General features: G+C 26.6%; 1 protein-coding gene across 1 annotated transcript in view; it reads left to right on the top strand.

Annotated features, from left to right (window-relative positions):
• The window catches only part of LOC117174943 (serine-enriched protein), a 42,292-nt gene that overhangs the window by 4,405 nt on the left and 18,763 nt on the right, over positions 1-19,124 (top strand). Inside the window, exons 3-5 of the mRNA XM_033364406.1 lie at positions 8,144-8,182; positions 12,535-12,652; positions 16,082-16,239. Of these exons, the coding sequence (XP_033220297.1) occupies positions 8,144-8,182; positions 12,535-12,652; positions 16,082-16,239 (315 nt within the window). The remainder of the gene's footprint in view (positions 1-8,143; positions 8,183-12,534; positions 12,653-16,081; positions 16,240-19,124) is intronic.

Genomic DNA, 19,124 nt, shown 5'->3' on the forward strand with positions numbered 1-19,124 from the left:
ACAAGCTATCTAAGGATGGTACTATAGAACGCCACCTCAAGGTAGGCCTAGTGGCGCCATCTCTTGGTCAGGCCGGAAACTTATCAATCCACCCTCGTAGTCGACATACAATTATATTTTAATCAATCTCACAGTTCTTACAGTAATAATTTATTATTTTCTATTTGCATCCACATTAACATTAAGTAATATTCCCGTAAAGCATGGAATTCGTTTCAATTTACGTTATCAATTGCATTTCTGACGTAAAATGCGATGGCAGTTTATTAAAATTTTGAGGTTAGGAGCATTCTCTGGCAAGAGCAATTTGGTCGCAGAATAAAAAAACTCAAGTGATATCATTAAAAAGTTGTAATATTTGATCCTTTTTTCCCCGCATTTTACATCAACAATGGAATTTGATGCAATTAAAATTTGATGTAAATTAAAACGAATCCCATGTTTTACAGGAATATTACTTGATTTGAATGTTCATAAATATGGAAAATAATAAATTAAAGCTAAAAACACTACTTTAAAACTAAAAATACTCAGTTGTTACACTAACCTCACTCATAAGCAGAAAGGTAAAATTGAACTGTTTGCACTTCACTATCACCACAAAATCAGCTTCATAAAATTTATAAGCTTTCAAATTTTTATACATTTTTACGTTTTTTGCTGTGTAACAACTATGAGATGGAATAAAATATGACACTATATCGACTATAGTGACCGAGGGCACTGAACTCACATTTTTACTGAAGTCTATGTCTGCAAAAGCATGCGGATCAAAGTTTTCAATTTTTCAATTGTTTCGATATATTGGGTCTTGAAAACCCCTGAAAATCTTGCCAAAAATTTACATTGCAATTAAATTTGTATGGTAATTTTTGCCCCTCTACTTGAGAGTTAGACGCGCGCGAGTGCGCGCTGTATCAAACTCGACGTGCGCGTGCGCATAGCAGGCCCGGCTGCCATCTCACGCATTACAGCCGAAATGTAAACGTCGCAGGAGTGGGAGCCCCTTTCACGCATGTATCATTGGAGTTCCTAATTCCTGAGCTTCTCGTATCTTTGGAGTTCAAATGTAACTTAGTAAAAGTTGTATAAGGACAAAATTCCCAACGTGTGTAAAAATAAATTACTTTAGTTACAGTGTTGGTATGGACTTATCTTCTATTACCACACTTTTTATCCTTAAGAAACACTTTTGTCAAAAACGGTTCGAACCCAAGAAAAATTTGAGGTGATATGACCATGTGTTTGAAAATGGCTCAGGCACAACGTGAACCTCTTGCAGATAATATAAAAATTGGATAAAAAAATACTCTTTATAGATAATACATTCCACGATCTTAAATATAAAACTTTATGTATTCATATGTATTATGCTTTGTTAAATCGTTTACAATTGCACGTAAATATACATGGTAACTCTAGTTTGCATAGCACTAATTTAGACTGCTTACTCCTGAATGTCCCCTACAGTTACTATTAGAAAATTTTTAATTTTAATCAAAATAATTTTAAAATAATTTTTAAAAATTTATTTTATTTTAAGATGGCATTCCATTCATTATTATTTAGGAATCAATAAATTATTCGAAAAATCGTCATCTTCAGACACGCAATCCAATTTATTGCTGTGCAAGCTTGGATAAAACCCCTGAATTAATTCACAATAAATATATATAGTCATTATTTAAAAATATCTCTTCGCACATTCTATATTTATTTTCTATTAAGTTTTAATTTTAATCCTCTATGTATAAAAAGTAAACCAAACAGAACGAAATTTCTACTTCAGAAAAAATGTAAGTCTTTTTTGCAAAAGAAGGAACAATGATGAGATTTTATAATATCTATATTAGAAATTCGTATATTACAGTATTTTTATTTTCTAATTCTAAATATCTATACCTAATCAGAATTTTTTTAATTCTGATATATTAAAGATGTATTTTATATTACAAAATAATTCAGTAACTAAATAATGGGGACTCTGGCGAACTGCGACCAAGTATTCATTTCGTCCAATGTTTATTTATGTAATATAATAGAAATATTAAGTCAGACACAATTTCGCCAAATTGACCTAAAAATACGAAAAAACATGTCTTGAACTGTTTTCATAAAGTAAGCCATCCTTGATTTGATTTGTAATTATTTTTCAATCTATTGAAAATTTTTGATAACTGAAAAAAATTAAAAAATGCATCTTTCTCGCAATGGCAAATATAATAAAATATACATTATTTTTAGAAATAATTATTTCTATGTTTAATTATTCTTAATAGAAAGATTGTCCAAATTAAAAAAAATGGGTGTAATGAATATTCGATCTTGCGAGGCCAGCAGAATTCCGCTAATGCTATAGTGTTTTCTTAGAGTAATATAATTAATTTTGTTAAAAAAAATTATAGAAAAATTTTAACAGTCTAGAAAATTTTATTTATAAGAAGCGGCTGTTTAAAAACTACGTCACATTATTTTTTAAAAATTGTGTTCACGCATCGCGTTCTTCGTCACAGGCCATCACGCAAAGCTTGACGCCCCGCACCCCTCCAGAGTGACATCTCAAATACGCATAGCTATCAAGTTTCTTTTCTTCGTTTATTTTTGTTATAAACGTCTGAAGCAAAACACAAAATATCCCATCATAATATTTTAGCAAACTTCACTTCACTTTGAAATATTTTTCATAATTTTAAATAACAAACGATTATTTTTCCTCAACCAAAAAAAGACAAATTGACAACAAAAGAGTTGAATTTTTAACCAGGTAAGATACTTTTTACCCAAAAATATGAATTTTCAAGAAAAAAGTTAATTTTAAACTAAATAGTTCCATTTTAAACGAGAAATTATTCATTTTAAACCAAAAATTAAAATAGTAAAATTTGCACATAAAAAAATTAATTTGAAAAAAATAAAATCAATTATCAACAAAATAGTTAAATTTTCAACCAAAGAATCATCAATTGAAAAAATTAATTTAGAAAAATTAATTGATCTTTTAAAAAAGTAGTTTAATTTTGAACCTATAATATTAATTTTCGATTAAAAGATACAAATCTTCAGCAAAATAAATAAATTTTTGACCAAATATTCGAATTTTTAACTTTTAAAAGCAGTTAGAAAAAAAGGAGTTCAAGGTTCAGCAAAGCAATTGAAAGGTTAATAATATCTAATTTAGTTATAAATTTTCGAAGTACTTTTCGTCGATATCCAAATGCTAAATTATAAATGTTAATTTGGAAAAGATTTTTACCTCTTATTTTAAATTTAATGAAATGTCTATATTTAATTAAATGAATAATAATTATAAATTTTTCATTAAATTGATTAGGAATATTTTATTTTATAATATTTTTAACAAAACTATTTTGATTTAGATCTTCTAAATATTTAATTATATTAAATTATTTATCAAATTTTAATATTAAAGAAATACAAATTTTCAATTCTTATAATTTATAATTATTTAAGTCTTCATTCATTGTTATTCTATGAAATAATTTAATTAGATTATTTCCCTATACTTTTAATTCTGCTTGACGCATCGCTTTTTAGCTTTTTCAATTACCTTCAATTCATATTTTAATAATCTTATATATATTTAAATTATTCAATTTTAAAATTTATAGTCAACTAGCACAAGCTTATGTTTTAAATAAAAAATAAAATTTTAAGAATGTTATTTTGTTTTCTTAAATAATAAATAAATTTTTATTTAATGATTAAAATATTTAAGGTGTCAACTTATAATCCATTAAATAAATCTTTGAAAAAATAGACAAATTTTTATCCAAAAAAGTGAAATTAAATTTTAAAAAAAGAATTCTGAATGAAGAATTTAATAGGAGAATTTTCAGCAATGAAGATAAATTTCAAATTAAAAAAAAAATCATCTAAATTGTTCAATCATTAACTAAATCGTAATATTTTTAACCAAAACGGATAAAACGTTAACCAAAAATATAATAGTAGACTTTCCAAAAAAGAAGGAAAGAAATTTCAACCAAAATTATTTGCATTTTTCTTATTGGACTGTATCAATTTAGTTCGAATTTTGGCGAAAAATGAGAAATAGGGGAAGTTTAGGATAAACTGGGAAAAATAGGAATTCATTAAGAAATAGGAAAAGATTGTAAAGTCTGTATTCAGATGCTTTACCTGTAAAAAAGAATGACAATTTTTATTTTTTAACATTCTCAAAAAATGGTTACTCACATTTGTGTTTTCCATTTGTAATGGCACATGCGTAATTAAGCTAGTAGTGCCAAAAATCAGAAATCTGAAAAAATATATTTTTTTTATTTTTATAATCAAAATATTATAACTGATGTCATTCTAAATAAAAAACATTATTTGTCATGATAAATGTTAAAACTGACACACAAGAAAACCAATACTTTAAACCATGTTTTTTGCAACTGAACTTTTTTTAACCATCGCCTTTTATTAATTAAAAAATAAATAAATGCATAATAATAAATTACGATTTATTTTTTTTCTGGTAAATTATTCTTTGCAACTCTACTGTTTCCAATTTTGAAAGTAAATTTTTCTATGGCTTTTATGGCTTCTTCTATGACTAAATCGTTAGAACGATTTCTTTAAGAAAGAATTTTTTTAACAAATAATTATATTTTAAGATTATTTAGTTATTTTTGAAATTAGAAAAGTAGAGTTGTAGAGAATTTTTTCCCGGAAAAAATAAGCTGTTATTGTTTAAAATGCAATCATTTTTTTAAATTGGCAACAAGCGACGGTCAGAAAGAATTCAATCGCAAAGAACATGGTTAAAACTAATGTTTTCTTGTGAATTTTAATATTTTAAATACAAAAATAATGTTATTAATTTAAAATGGCATCGGATATATTATGTTGAATTTTTAAATCATAGAAAAAATATTTTTGAAGAGATCTGACTTTTGGCACAACTACGTTAAGGGGATTAAAACGAATCGGGTTTTCGCCAAATACATAATACTTTTTTGAGGATGATTTATTTATTCTAATATCTGAACCACATAATCTAGAGGTAATTTTACTCGCGGAAGAAAACCACTTTCATCGAAAAATATTCGCTTTTTTTGTAAAGGAAAATTCAGTTTACTTTGGCGCCTGTAAAATGCACCGCGCCAGCTGACAATATATGCCGGGCTGCAGTCATCCGATCTAGTTTCAAGTAAAATAAAATCTGCCAGCACAGCATCTTCATTACTTATAGTAATACATCATAAAATAATATGATACAAAATTAAAAATAAATAATAACGTATAATGATAATTTTTAAGTTGATTTAATGGTAAGAATGAAAACCTTCCTTACCGGCAAAGAGAAGGATATTATTTTTTTGCTCGAAAAATCATCATTACATTTTATTATTATTTATTTTCATTATTGTCTTATATTATATTATTTAAAGTGACGAAGATTCTATACTTACAGATTTTATTCGACTTGAAATCAGATCGGATGACTGAAGCCCGACAAATAATGCTAGCTGGCGCGTTGCATTTAATAGGCGTAAAATAACGTTCGATTTTTAATTACAAAAAAACAACAGCAAGAATATTTTTTGAAAAAATCGCTTTGCTACCGGGAGTAAAATTTTGTTCAGATAATGTGGTTAAGATATTATATTTAACAATGCACTCTCATTGACGTATTACGTATGCGGGGAAACCCCGAGTCATTTCAATCCCCTTAACCTCTCGACCCTACGTCCCCAATTGTCATAAATCCTGTTATGCCCACAACCCCTAAATCACAAATCGTCACGAACCTTGTTACCCTTCACCCACGTAACAAATCTCCGAAAACTATCCCCCCCCCCCCCAACCTAATTCAAAACTCGTCACGCCCAACAGTGGGATAAAATAAGAAAACGAGGTTTAAAATAACTTGTACTTGGCAATTCCTAACCGGTTTTGGATTTTTTAAAGAAAAATTCAGCTTTACATTTTAAACAGATAAATGTGACCTGATTTAAAAAATGTTTTATTGTTTAAACTTTTAGGTTAATGCAAAGAGTGAACAAAAAGTAGTTTTTTTCTTTTTTTTTTGTTTATCTTTGTGAACAAATTTTTTCATTGATCAGCGTTGCCAGAATTTATGTAAGGAGGAACTTGAAAGCAAAAAAAGTTATGGCATGGTTAAGTTTATTGTTTTAAACAAATTAACTTAACAACTATTCTACATTATTCATTCTTCGCTGTCTAAGTAATTTTTTGCATTAAAATCACTTTATTTCAACGCAAAAATAATACTCGGTCATAGAAATTTGTCTTCCGATATTTTTTATTAATTGTATAATAAAATTCGATCAACAAATGCCCATTGTGGACATTTAAAGACAGAAATAAATCGTTTGTTCTCCTTATTTTCTTAAAATGATGTCGCCAGTGATGTGTCATGATGGAAAATTATCATGTGATTTTTTTTTTAAATTTTATAAATAAATTCCTAGTGTGGAAATTCAAAGGCAAAAAGAAATCGTTTTTTCTAATAAAGTTCCGGAAATTATGTCGCCAGTGACGTTTAGTGATTGAAAATCATCATCCTGTTTTTATTGTTAATTCTATAAATAAATGATATAAACAAAAGCATAGTGTGGACATGTAAAGGCAGAAATAAATAAATTTTTTTCTTTATTTTCCTCAAATTATATCGCCAGTGATGTTTTATGATGGAAACTGATCATCCCATATTTCTAAATGATGTTATAAACAACTTATATAACCAAATGCCCAGTGTGGACATTTAAAGGCCAAAAAAATCGCTTTTTCTCTTAAACTTCCTTAAATTATGTCGAGAGTGATGCTCAGTGTTGGAAAATTGTCATTCGATATTTTTTATCAATTTTACAAACAAATTATATAAACAAATGGCCAATGTGGACATATAATGGGCAGAAAGAGATTTTTTCCTAATTTTCCTCAAAGAATGTTGCCAGTGATGTAATTGTTTCGAAATTGTTGTTGCTTTTAATTTTCGTAAATTGGTATTTTTAGAAATTGTTAAAGATGAAAATTTAAACAATAATAATAACGATACGCTTACTGTGCATCATAATCCTTTTTTATCAATTTCTTAAGATTCTAATGATTAGCCACGATCAACTTTCATTTCCTATTTCTTTAAGCTAAGAAAAATAAATTACAAAATATCACGAATGAACATCATGATAATTTTCCATCAATAAATATCACTAGTAATATGAGTGGAGGATAATTAAGAGAAAAATCTGTTTATTTCTGCCTTTAAATAACCATACTGGGCATTTCTTTATACAATTTGTTTATAAAATTAATAAAAAATATCGGATGATAATTTTTCATCAGTAAATATTACTTGCAATATGAGTTGAGGATCATTAAAAGAAAAATCGATTTCTTTTTGCCTTTAAATCTCCACACTGGGAATTTGTTTATACAATTTGTTTATAAAATAAATAAAAAATATCGGATGATAATTTTTTAATATCAAACATCACTAGCGATATAATTTTTAAAGAATTAAGAGAAGCAAGGATTTTTTCTGCCTTTAAATGTCCACACTGGGCTATATCACTAGTAATATGAGTTGAGGACAATTAAGAGAAAAAGAGATTTCTTTTTGTTTTTAAATGTCCGCACTGCTTTTGTTTATATATTTTTTTATAAGATTAATAAAAAATATCAGATGAAAAATTTGTATGATCAAGTATTATTTTTGCGATGAAAGGAAGTAATTTTAACGCATCAATCAACTTCGCAAAGAAAGAATCCATAGTGTATACAATTTGTAAAGTTAATTTGTTTGTAACAATTAACTTAACAATGTCATTTTTTTTTCTTTTAACTACCGCTATGCACAAAAATAAAAAAAAGGAAAAATCGACTTTTTCTTTGCTCTTTGCATTAATATAAAAGTTTTTCCAAAAATTAGAAAAATTCAAAGCTGAATTTTTCGAAGAAAAAATTCAAAGCTGCTTAAGAATTGCTAGCTAAAAGTTATTTTAAAATTCTTTTTTATATTTTATTTTATCCCTCGGTGCGCCCCTATCCCCACAGTGTGACGTAATTTTTAAAAGGCCCATTATAAAATAATGTCAAGCAGGTTATTGCGATGATAGAAATAGTAAGTGTGTATTTGTTATGTGTCGTGTAGCGGTCAGGCTTCACGCAGCAGCTGGCCCCCATTCAAGAGGTATTTTCTATGTATGTGATTTATGTGTATTGGATATAGGAGTGTTTTTAATCCGCTTCTGCACTGCACTGCGTTTATTGTCTCACAATTCTTCTTTTAATATGTTCAACTCTTTTTATTCAGAAAAACAATAATTAATATTCGATAGTTAATAGTTAAAAATAAATTAACTTTTAATTCCTGGCTGATATGTAAATTTTATTTTGATGTGAACAAAAACACCTTTTTTATTTATTAGATATTAAATATTGTGCAACGATATATTTTTTTCAGAAAACTAATAATGGTGCCATTTAAACAATTAATCTAAAAACTAGATGTGTCTGATCACAAAGTGATTTTACTACTGATTTTATATTACTCATTAGGGTGGCCCAAAAAACAAAGGTTTCATAGAAGTAATATACGTTCACAATTTTATGAAAACTCTTCAATAAATACGAAGTCAACATTAATTTGTTTCCAACCCCCCTGAACCTCTTTTCATGGTGCCTGAAGAACTACCTCAATCAAGGACATCAAGGATTTTGCAGAACATTGCTCGTTATTATTATTTTTTTCATAAATAATTATAGTTTCGATATAGTGAGGGGAAATTATGGGTAGAGAATTAGGGAAAGTGAGTGGAATGAGAGAAGGATAAGGAGAAATAAAGGAAGGGGAAATAGGTAAAGTAAAAAAAATCATAAGAAGGGAACGAGAAGAAGTGTAGGAAAATTGACGGAAGTGTAGGAAAATTGGGGGAGAAAACGTAGAAGAAGAGCGGAAATTATGCGAGCAGGAATAGAGGAATTATGGAAAAACGATGGGAGCTGAAAGTGTGGCAAGTGGTGTGAAAGTGGAGGAACGAAAATAGGTAGACTGAGTGAAGGGAAAAGGAAGGGAAATAAGAGAAGAAAAAAAGGGAAAATTTGCGTAAATATGTGGAGAGAAAGTAGAGAAAATGACGGGAAATGAGAGGAGGCAAGTAAGAAAAGTTAGGGGAAATGAAGAGAAGCAGTAGGAAAAGTGAGGGAGGGGAAATAGGGAAACTGAGGGAATATTGTGGAAGTGGTGGTAGGGGAAACAAGAGAAAGGGAAGTAGGAAAAGTGAGTGGAAGTAGAAAATGTAATAAGAAATTACGGGAGGAAAGACAGAGGAAATGAGGGAAAAGGATGTAGGAAAAGTAAGGAAAGTGATGGGAAATTATAGAATGACTGGCAGGGGAAATTATGGAAGGAGTGGTAGGGAGAATTAGGGAAGGAGTCCAAGGGAAGTAAGTTAAATGATTAGAAATAAGCTTGAGTAGGAGAAATGATTAGAAACGAGGGTGAGCAGATTTTAAAAAGTAAGTGATGGGAAAGGAAAGCAAGGAGTGGGAGAAGTAGGAGCAACAAATTTGGGAAAGGGAGGGCAAATGTGGAATTGTAGGGAGGGAAACTATGTGAGAGGGAGGTCTGAACGATTGAATTTCGTGTTAATAGACTACCAAATTCTTTTTTGCAGGAGCGCGGCGCCTATTTTGAAATTTTTTGATAGCTTCAAGAAAGTAAATAAATTACAAGATTGTCGGTATTCCTTAATTAATTTTTAATTATTTAAACAATTTCGTTGACTTCAAACATTATATTTTCATAGAATATTCCGAATTATGATGTATTTTATGCATGTTAAGCTCTACTTATTGAACTTGGAGCATGTATATTTGTATATGAATTATTTTTTTATTGTTTAAACAATTTATTTATGTTTAAGTCAAATTTTTCAAAGGAAAAAGCTGTAAAATCGTAATTTCTTAATAGTTTTTTTTATCAATTTTAAAACTTTAGCTCGAGTATATTTATTTCCAAGTCACTTTTTATATTAATTGTTTAAACAATTAGTAATTGTTTAAATGTAACTTTTGAGAAAAAGAATCTAGAGAACCGTTTTTTTTCTTTCTATCAATATGTTACATTATTTTATTCTTATTTTAAGATTTCTTTACTCACAGTTAATTTTTAGAACTATTTGTCTTCGTTTGAAATAATATTACCTAATAACGTCGTAAATTAGTGGTATTTTCTTAATGGAATGGTCTAATTTATAAATGTAAACACCTAGTTCTGAAAATTTATAAATAAATAAGAGAAATTAAAACTGACAAATATGTTCTGAAATAGATGTTTAAATTAAATAATCAGGCCATAACTTTCAGCAGATGCCACTAATTAAAGATATTATACGATATTTATTTTTTTGAAACAAATTACAATTGTTTCAACAATGACTAGTCGGTTGAAAAGTTAGAATTAGGAGAAAGTAGAACATAGAAACGTAGAAAAATAACAATCTTTAAATTTATAAATTGGGCCAAAGTATTATGAAAATACTATTTATTCTCGATATTTTCTGATAATAAATTGTGTACGCAAGTAAAAATGTTTAAACAATACAAAGTAAACAAAATTGTATAAATAATTAACAGTTAAGAAAAAATACAAACAACTTTGTAATTTACTCATTTATAAAGATATATACGAAAAATAAAAATAAGAGTAAAGCAATGATTAAGGAAATTATCCTCTAAATTCTGATCACACTTTTATGGGGTAGTTTTTGGGTTCTATTTGAACTTTGGGCCACCTAAGCATCCATGACTGCTATTAATGGATCCTATATTATACTATAATATATTTTGTATTCAAATCATAGTAAATTTGTCTAAATACATGGGTTAACTTTTTCGCATGTCAAAACTACTATAGCAGTTGAGCCAAAAATCAGATTTTGGAAGAAAATAGTTCTTCTATGATTTTAAGAATTAAAGTAATATTACTGATGATGTCATTGAAAATAAAAAAAACATAATTTTAATAAACAATTTTTTATATTAAACTTTTTTTCTGAAAAATGATCTTCTTGGCTCCGCTGGGAATCGAACCTCAGGACTTTCGATTGCCAGTCGGGCGCTTTTCCCTTAAGCTACTAGAGAGATCGAAAGAAGAATCTTTTGACAGAAATACACGCATTACTTTTCCAGGTATTAGAAGTAAAATTTTTCAAGGAATCTGTATTATCACTAGAGAAAAACAGAATTTATTAACGTCTTTTCAGACTAGATGGAGCTAAAATTAGTTAAATTTAGCTCCATCTAGCCTGAAAAGACGTCAAAAATTTCTGTTATTTTCTGATAATAATATAGATTCCTTGAAAAATTGCACTTAAAACACCTGGCAAAATAAATCGTGTATTTCTGAAAAAAGATTCTTCTTTTGATATCTCTAGTAGCTTATGGGAGAAGCTCTGACTGGTCTGAAAAGATGTTAAGAATTTATGTTATTCTCTGATGTAAATACAGATTCTTTGAAAATTTTTAAAAACAAGTTCTAAAATTTTGATATAATATTTATTTTTAGCATTTTTTACAACTGAATTTTTCTTATGGCTACTTCTCATCAATTAAAAAAAATGTTAGCGTTTTAATAAATTATTTTAATTCATTTATTAGGTTTGAATTATAATATCATATAAGTGCCTGAAATAAAATAGAAAAGATTGCTTTTATAGCTCTGATTTTTAACACAACTAATTTAAAAAAAAATTATTTTAGAAACTGCGATTTTTCTGCTTCCACGGGATCTGCGCTTTTTTATTATATTAGATAATTTAAAGTGACAAAAATGGCTTTGGCTCTGCATCCTTACTTACAGGTCTATTATGACAATTAGCTTCGCTTTTTCAAGTATTTTTTGCAATTCTGTTTAGCGGTGATTGGGAATAATTTTAGTTAATTACTGCAAGGCTTAAAAAGACTTGATTAATCAACATAATTAAAATCGTATAAGAGGAATAGATACAAAGGTTTGACCATCCTTATCCTCCTTAAGGGCATGTGACACAACTAAATACCTATATTACCGATCTCACTTTTTCGGTTCACTGAATTGATTGTTGAAATATATTTTTTTACATCTATTATTATTAAGCTTTGTACTTAAACGTAGTTTTCTTTCGGCTCTTGCATTTCTCAAAGTTTGAGACCGATATTTTATGTATAAAAAAAGTTCGAACGTTCAAAAAATGTTGAGGTTCAGAAAAAAGATGATATAATTTTCAGTGAAGTTCCTACCAAAATGCAGTACCTAAACGTACTTTATTGTGCTCTAATACATTTCCCAAAGTTTCAGCTCGACATTTTATTTACAAAAAAAGTTCTTAGGTTCAAAAAAACATTCAGTGAACGGAAAAAGTGAGGTCGGTAATATAGGTATTTAGCTGTGTCACATGCCCTTAAAAATTATTCTCATGAGCTGCTCATACTTCATAATCGTGAATAATATGAATTATTGAGTTTAATTGATTCAGTCTAAAATGGTATCCTCTTTCACAGCCACAATCGAATCAACATCACACTCTGATCATCGAGGAATTCGAACCGGATGTTTTTCGTCAACTGATTGAATATATCCACACTGGATGCGTCACGCTCCAGCCTAGGACTCTACTTGGTAAGGAAAAAAGAATAAATTATTTTCTTCAGAAAGAAGATCCACTCTCGTGGCTCTTCTAGCGAAGCGAGGAGAGTAGATTTCTTTTTAAATAAAATTTTTTCTGAAAAAAGATAATCTCCTTTTGCTCCGCTGGGAATCGAATCACAGAATTTTTTATTGCCGGCAGGGTACTTTCCCGTTAAACTACCAGAGAGATTGAGAGAAGAATCCTTTTTTAGAAATACACGCATTATTATGCCAGGTGTTACAATTCTAATTTTTCAAGGAATCTGTTTTATCATTAGACGGTAACAGATTTTTTAACACCTTTACAGACTAGATGGAACTAAGCGTTGACATTTTTTTCAAATAATTTTTTATGAAAAAAGATCTTCTTTCGTTTCGTTTTTCAAAGAATCATTTTTCAGAAAAAAATTAATTTAAACAAATTTTAACTTATAGCTCCATGTGGTCTATAACGACTTTAAGAAAATCTGTTATTGTTCAATGATAATACAGATTCCTTGAAAAATTTGACTTTAACACCTGGAATAACAATGCGTGTATTTCTGAAAAAGGATCCTTCTCTCGGAAGAATCGGAAGTTTTATTGTTCGATTCTTAGCGGAGCGGAAGGAGAACATTTTTTCAGAAAAACATTAATTTAATAAAAATTTCAATTTATAACTCCATCTAGTCGGTAAACACGTTAAGAAACTCTGTTATCTGATTATAATACAGAATCCTTGGAAGATCTTTTTTCAGTAAAAATCATTTTTCAATTTAAAAAATTTACTTTCCACCCAGCCTTAAAATGACGTTAAGTATTTTCTAGTATTTGAAGGGTTAACTTGATCGATAATGCAGATTCCTTTAGATAAGAGCTTAGTCTAAAAAAAGGCTCTTCTCAAAAAGTAAAACTTCTGTAAACGAAGAAATTAAAATTTTTAACAAAAAATGGAATAGTTAAACTTTTATTTAAAAAGATAATTTTAGATTATAAGAAAAATAATTTTCTACCAAAAATTTGATTTTTTTCAACTAAATTATTGAACTTTCAAGACAAAATAACGAATTTTTTATGCAAAGCAGTTGAATTATCAAATAAAAAGTGTGAAATTTTGACATAAAAGATAATTTTATACCAAAAAGACGAATTTCCAGCAAAATACAAGAACTCTAAGCCCAAAAGTTGAAGGTTCAATTAAATTTAATAAAAAGAAGGATTTTTAACAAAACAGTTTAATTATTATTCAGAGATAAATTTTCAACTAAAATTTTTAATCGTCAACCGAAAAATATATTTTTAAGAAAGCAGTTCTATTTTAACACCTATTTGTTAAATTTTTAACGAAACAGATGATTTTATAAATGAAAACAACAATTTTCGGCGGAACAGGCGAATTTAAAAAAAGAATAATTCTTTTAAAAAGTTGAATTTTCAACTAAACAAGAAGAATTTTTAACCAAGAACATCGATTTCTACTAAAACAGGCGAATTATTATAAATATTCAAGAATCATGAACCAACAAGTTAAATTATGAACTAAAAAAGATGACTTTTTAAATAAAAAGATTAATTTGCTACCAAAAAAGACGAATTATCAATCAAGTTTATAAATTCTCAACCAAAAAGTTGCATTTTCAATGAAATTCAAGAATTTTCAATCAAAAAGTTGAACCTTTAAACAAAAAAGAAATTTTTAATTTTGAAGAAAGTAGTTCAACTTGAAAACCTAATTGTCCAATTTTTAACCCATAATATGAATTTCTGAACAAAAGGAATTATCTTATAATAAAACAAAGGAATTTTTAATAAAATTCCAGAAATGTCAACCCAAAAGTTGAGTTTTTAACTTAAAAAGATGAATTTTTAGACAAAAATATTAACTGACTACCAAAAAAGACGAATTATCAATAAGATTCAAGAACTCTCAACAAGAAAGTCGAATTTTAAGAAATAAATAACATTTTGTTAATTTCAGGGAAGTAGATCAACTTTAAAACTTAGTTTCAAATTTTCAACCAAAAACATGATTTTTTAAGCAAAAAGATTAATTTGATACCAAAAAATATAAATTATCAATCAAGTTCATAAATTTTTAATCAAAAAGTTATATTTCTAGAATTGACAACCAAAAAGTTGAATTTTTGAGAAAGAAATTTTTTTTTAATTTTTAAGAAAGTAGTTCAACTTTAAAACCGAATTTTTAAATTTGTATCCAAAAAGATGAATTTTTAAACAAAAAGAATCATTTTATACAAAAAAACAACGAATTTTTAACCAAATTCAAGAATTCCGCACCAAAAAGTTTAATTTACTGCCAGAAAAGGCGAATTTTCAATAAAATTCAGGAATTCTCAACCAACAATTTAAATTGTCCATTAAAGAAATGACTTTTTCAACAAAAAGCTTAATTTACAACAAAAAAACACTTTTTTGTAACAACATTTAAGAATTGTCAACCAAAAAGTTAAGTTTTGAAATAAAAAAGGTGAATTTTTAATCAAAAAGATTAACTTAGTACCAAAAAGGACAAATTATCAATAAAATTCAAGAATGCTCAACCAAAAAGTAGAATTTTTAAGAATGAAAGAAAATTTTGTTTTAATAATTTTTGTTTGAAAATTCTTTTTTTTACTAAAAATGATTACTACTCTTCTAGTGGATTATTTATTTACATTGTATCATTAATTTACACTTGGTAAAGAAAAAATTGTATTACGTTAAATAATCTCGTTTCAATTTTTTTTGTTGAAAATTATTCATATTTCTTTAGTAGAATATTTATTTTCATTATTGGATTAATTTCTAATTAAAAAAAAATTAAATTAATTTAAATAATAGAAAATTAACGAACTAATTTTCATAAATAATAACTAGACTAATAGTAATAAGTTTAAAGAAAAAGAAGGATTTTGGAAAAAAATTATTTAGACAAATTTCATTGGTTTATATAATTCTAAATTAATTAATCAATTTTGATCAATATTCCACTAGACCATTATAAATAATTTTAAATGAAAAAAGACGAGAATACAGTGCTCGAAGTTCGATTTCCTGAAGAATTGACATTTTTCGTTTTAAGGGTAGTTTTTAGGGACTCGTGGGGGTGACTTCGGGGTGTCGAACCCATATGTCTGATACGAAAAATTCTTTGTTCGGTCTCTATACATTTTCCCAAACCGTAGAAAATTATTCCAAAAATTCAAAAAAATGATTTTTCCCCATCCATTTTACATAGGAAACTTCAAGTCAAATCCGGTAACTTTTAAAATGACATTTTTTTAGACTAGGGATTTTTTTCGGATTTGGAATAAGATAGGGGGGTGGGTGGTTATTTGCCCTCTAAAAAAATGTGTTTTTGAGCCAAACTATTGACTACAAAGATTTAATTAATTAACTGTTTTTTTTTAATTATTAAAATAAACTTATGATATTTTTCAGGAGTGATGAACGCTGCTGATTACTATGGGTTAGATGAACTTAGAAGAGCCTGTGCAGGTTTTGTGCAATGCTGTATTACTGTAGACACTGTATGCGCACTCTTAGCATCAGCTGAACGATATATTCAATACAAATGTACGAAATCACTTGTTCAAAAGGTAATTATTTATTATTATTATTTATATTTATTTATTTAAAAAATTTTGAACTGAAACGCTACTAATTTGTATATATTTCATTTCATGAAATATTTATATTTGTTCATAACAAAATGAATTCACTTATTCTCAATTATTTTTTGATTGGCTACTCAAAAAACAAAACGTATAATTGAATATTCCTACATTTTAAGTAATAAGTTGTATTTCACTTAAAAATACTAAATTATTCAGAGTAGTGAATAGACCAGGAACCCGGGAATTGCCAGATTATCTCAGTTTACGCTCATTAAATTATAATTTATTATTAAATCTTATTTATTTTTTGTTATTATAAAAACCTTTTGCAATTTTTTTCCAAAAATGCATTGGAATTTTTTTTTATTTTTTGCGGGGACACCCTAGAAATTTTTTCGAATCCACACAAAAATAAATGAATTTTTCTGTTCTTAAAAAAAAAATGATTTTCAAAAATTTCCCACTGGTCCAATTTTCAATTCCAGGAAAACTTATAATTAGTTTCAATCGTAACTTGGATTAACTAAATTTAAAGTATTTTTCAACTCAAGAAACAAAATTAAACTTATAATTATACTAAATTTTATTAACTTATAAAACTGAAATTTAAATAAATAAATTGAGAAGGTATAGTTTTTATTTATTTAAAAAAATTTTTTTATGATATAATTTAAAAAATAAAGATATCGTTTCAATTTAAGATAACATGTTCCATATTCCGCATAAAAATTCACACAGTTTTTATTCAATTTTTTATATTTACACGAAAGAATTTAAAAAAATAAAAGTATATTTTCAATTTAATATAAAATGTTTAATATTGTTTATTAAAATACAGTGTTTGCTTGGTTTTTCATATTTTTGCAGAAGAGTTTTATAAAATACAGCTTTTATGTAATTTTTTTTTATTTCTACGCCGGATATTTTTTAATGAAGATATCGTATGAATTTAAGATGAAATGTTCCATATTTATTATTCAGGGTAGCCGCTGGCCCGGGAAATCTGAAAAACCGGGAAATGACAGTGAATTTATTTTTTGACCCGGAATTTTACAAATTTTTAGAGAGAAAAAAAGTTCTCTCCAAGTTTGATCTCAACAGTTTTTTAAATCACCAATTGAATTTTAATCCTTTTCAATGATGACATCATTCAGTTTATAATGTGTAATCATAAAATCTTCTACTTTAAAAATGTTCTATTTAAATTTTAAATGTTAATTTAAATAATTTTAATATGCAGTCTTGAATACTTGCGTATTTAATTTAATAATTTTTTAAAATAAATCTGTGCTTTAAGTATTAAAATGCAACAATAATTTATTTTAGAAGAAATGATTCGCACTTCATTCAAAATTTAGGAATTTCCAGATTTTAACGTTAAAATTAAAAGCTTTTAATTCGAAAGTCTTAGTCATTCAAAAAATGTAAAGTTCTCATTTAAAATTTATCAATTATTTTCAATTTATAAATAACTTTATAATAATGCATTTTTTATCAAATATTGTTTCAGTCGAAAATATTCATTTTTAATCTATTCAATTTAAAATTTGTTTAATTGAGAAAAAGAATAATTATGGAATAGTTAGAAACATTTCACCAAATATTTAAAAGTAAAAAATTTGAAACTGAATTGTTTTACATAGAAATCTTTGAATTTCTAGAATTTCGTAGACCGTTTAAACTTTTCACGTTACAATTTTAATTGTTCTATTTAAAAAATGTTTTATTTGTAAGTCACTTTGTTAAATTTTGACGTATATATAATAACTGAATACTTATTATTTGTAGACAACATTTGAGTAATTTTACGAGGTATTTAGAAGTTTAGAAAAGTTTCAAAATTAATTTTGAACTTGAAATGATTTAATTTAAAACAAAATTTAGATTTTTGCCGACTAAAAAAAATTTAAAAGCTTTTTGAGAATTGTCAAAGGAATTAAAAGAATAAAAACATTTTCTTAAGATTCTTAGAAAAACTAAAAATAATTTTTAATTTTAGAAATTTTTTTAAAGAGAATATTCAAAAAGATTTAATAAGATTTCTAAAATTGTTAAGAAAGAATCTGGAAGATTTTAAGAAATTTTTTTTAAATTTGCAGGATTTCCTAAAAATTGTAGGAAAAATTCGATTCATTTCAAAAATGAAAATAATTTAACTTATAATTTAAGAAGTATTCTGTTTTTTATTTAATTTTTCATTTTTAACGTTTTTACCTTAAAATTGTTTAAAATAAAATAATGTATAAAATGCAAAATTAATTGATTCTTTAATTTAGATCATTGAAAATGATAACATGAATTACATTTTTGTCTGAATCTTTGAACTCATTAATTTCTAAAAGTTAAAAATTCTAAATTTTGTAATTTATCTGCATTTTATTAAAAATTGTTAAAGTGAAAGGTATTATTTTCTGAATCGAGAAAGAATCGGGAAATTACCGGGAATTTTTTTCTTGGATTAAAACGGCTACCCTGTTTTAAAAACACTTAGTCTTGATTTTATTTTTAATATTTCTACAAAATAAATTTAAAATATAAAGATATAGTTTCAGTTTAAGATAAAATATTCTATAATTTTTATTGAAATATATAGTGTTTGTTATTTTTTTTACAATTCAACGAAAGAATGTTTAAAAATCAAAATATCGTTTTAGATAAAGATGAAATGTTTCCCATTTTTCATTCAAATATGCATACTGTATTTATCGTAATTTTTATATTTCTGCGTAATTTTTTTGTTTCAAATGAAGATAATTATATGTAAAGATATTATTTTATATCTCACAAACAATTCAAACAAAAATAATAAAACATTAATTGACAGTTATTATATAAACAAAACTAATATTAAGTCTATTAAATTAAAC

The sequence above is a fragment of the Belonocnema kinseyi genome, chromosome 6 (assembly GCF_010883055.1).
Source record: "Belonocnema kinseyi isolate 2016_QV_RU_SX_M_011 chromosome 6, B_treatae_v1, whole genome shotgun sequence".
NCBI classification, from domain to species: Eukaryota; Metazoa; Arthropoda; class Insecta; order Hymenoptera; family Cynipidae; genus Belonocnema; species Belonocnema kinseyi.